The sequence below is a fragment of the Myxocyprinus asiaticus genome, chromosome 5 (assembly GCF_019703515.2).
Source record: "Myxocyprinus asiaticus isolate MX2 ecotype Aquarium Trade chromosome 5, UBuf_Myxa_2, whole genome shotgun sequence".
Classification (NCBI taxonomy): domain Eukaryota; kingdom Metazoa; phylum Chordata; class Actinopteri; order Cypriniformes; family Catostomidae; genus Myxocyprinus; species Myxocyprinus asiaticus.
Window position 1 is genome coordinate 54,112,301 of NC_059348.1, and position 1,597 is coordinate 54,113,897.

At 38.9% G+C, this 1,597-nt stretch overlaps 1 protein-coding gene across 2 annotated transcripts in view; it reads right to left on the reverse strand.

Annotated features, from left to right (window-relative positions):
* LOC127441444 (AP-1 complex subunit mu-1) overlaps positions 1-707 on the reverse strand; it is a 33,386-nt gene extending 32,679 nt beyond the window's left edge. For both annotated transcript variants that reach the window (XM_051698892.1, XM_051698891.1), the window contains exon 1: positions 501-707. In XM_051698892.1, coding sequence (XP_051554852.1) covers positions 501-542 — 42 coding nt within the window. In that variant the 5' untranslated portion in view covers positions 543-707. The remainder of the gene's footprint in view (positions 1-500) is intronic.
* Between the last annotated feature and the right edge of the window lie 890 nt (positions 708-1,597).

The window sequence follows — 1,597 nt, forward strand, 5'->3', positions numbered from 1 at the left end:
AATTTATGCTGTTGGCATTAACACAGCCAAAATGATTGAAAAAAACACAAATGAAAAAGACAAAAATGTCGCACAAGTGTTAATACTATGGTACATTAATATGTCAATCACACAGTATTATGGTATTTAAGGTACACCCCAATTTTCTAAGACAAGACGTGTAACAATCAACAAAATAAATTCACAGTAACAACAATAAACTACATTTAAAGAGCACATCTCATTCAAATAGCAACTCAAAATAAAATGAAAGATAATATATATATTAATTATTTGAAGCGGTCAAAATAAAGATCTAGGTGGAGATGAACGCTACACCTTCTATTATTGATTAATGATCACACATCATGATTAGCAGCTGATTTTAATAATACATGAAGATGAGTGCTGTTAAATCCATCAGTGCATTCTAAACAGGTTAAACATGTTTGTTTATTCTAGTTCAGTATAATTTGGTGTGATTAGCTTTAGCCAGCTGTGCTAGTGGCCCGTTATCTCACCTTCCCCTTCAGATCTAACACATAAACAGCGCTGGCAGACATCTCTCCGGCTCTCTCGACCACTTTTATCGGTAATGAACAAAAGTCCGGTCACATCAGAGGCATCGGTGAGTTTAATGGAGAACCCAAAATCATCGAACTGCGGATGAAAGAGATTTGAGGAACCGGGTGGTGCAGCGGCGACCAGTTTTGTGTGTGAATGTAGCGCCACCTGCCGCACTGGATGAATGACAGTATTGTTGTGATCTGGCTGCAGCCTGCATAATGAGGCGGGGCTACACGTGTCGCCCCGCCCATAACATAGTCTCATTGGCTCGTTTATCTTTCATAGACACACATGATAGAAGATGTGGTCGTCGTTGCTGGTGTGTTAGCCATAAATCTGAGGGAATCCCATTGCTTTCCTTCACGTTTGACAGCAGCAAAATACATGTTTGAAAAGCTTGACACAGTCGCAACATATCCAGATGCACAGCTGCTATTGTGTCATCTCCATAGTAACAGTGTAAGCGTCTCCTTCACGTTGTGCGTTCACTAACAAAATCCTTGTCTAAACTTTTGGGGGACCGCAGACAGCACACTTACATCACAGCTAGCGTTTAATCTTCACCTTGCGTGCTGCGACACAAAAACCTGTGTTTATACAAAGAATCCCTAACATTCACCCAACCCTTGTGCGATCTTCGGGACATTTTTGTCTTTTTCATTTTTGTTTTTTCGATCATTGTTGGTGTTTTTGGCAACGGCATACATTTTGCCAAATGTGTGTATTTTGGGGGGGAATTTTGATATTTCAACCTCAGTTCCTATAACACATCTATAATATACTGTGTACACAAAATAGTTACACTCAGGACCTTCAGGACAAAAATGTCCCCATTGAAACCCATTAAAACTGCAATATTTGATCCCAGTGTCATTAAAGCATAAAATCATGAATTCTATGATATTATGCTTTCATTCCGGAGCCCTGGCTTCAAAATTTACATTTTTTATATTTTCCACCAGATGGTGCCATTTTTCTCATGTTTAGCCTATGGAGCAAATACATACTTTTCCCCTATTCTCTGTTTGCTGTATTATAGATAATACATTGC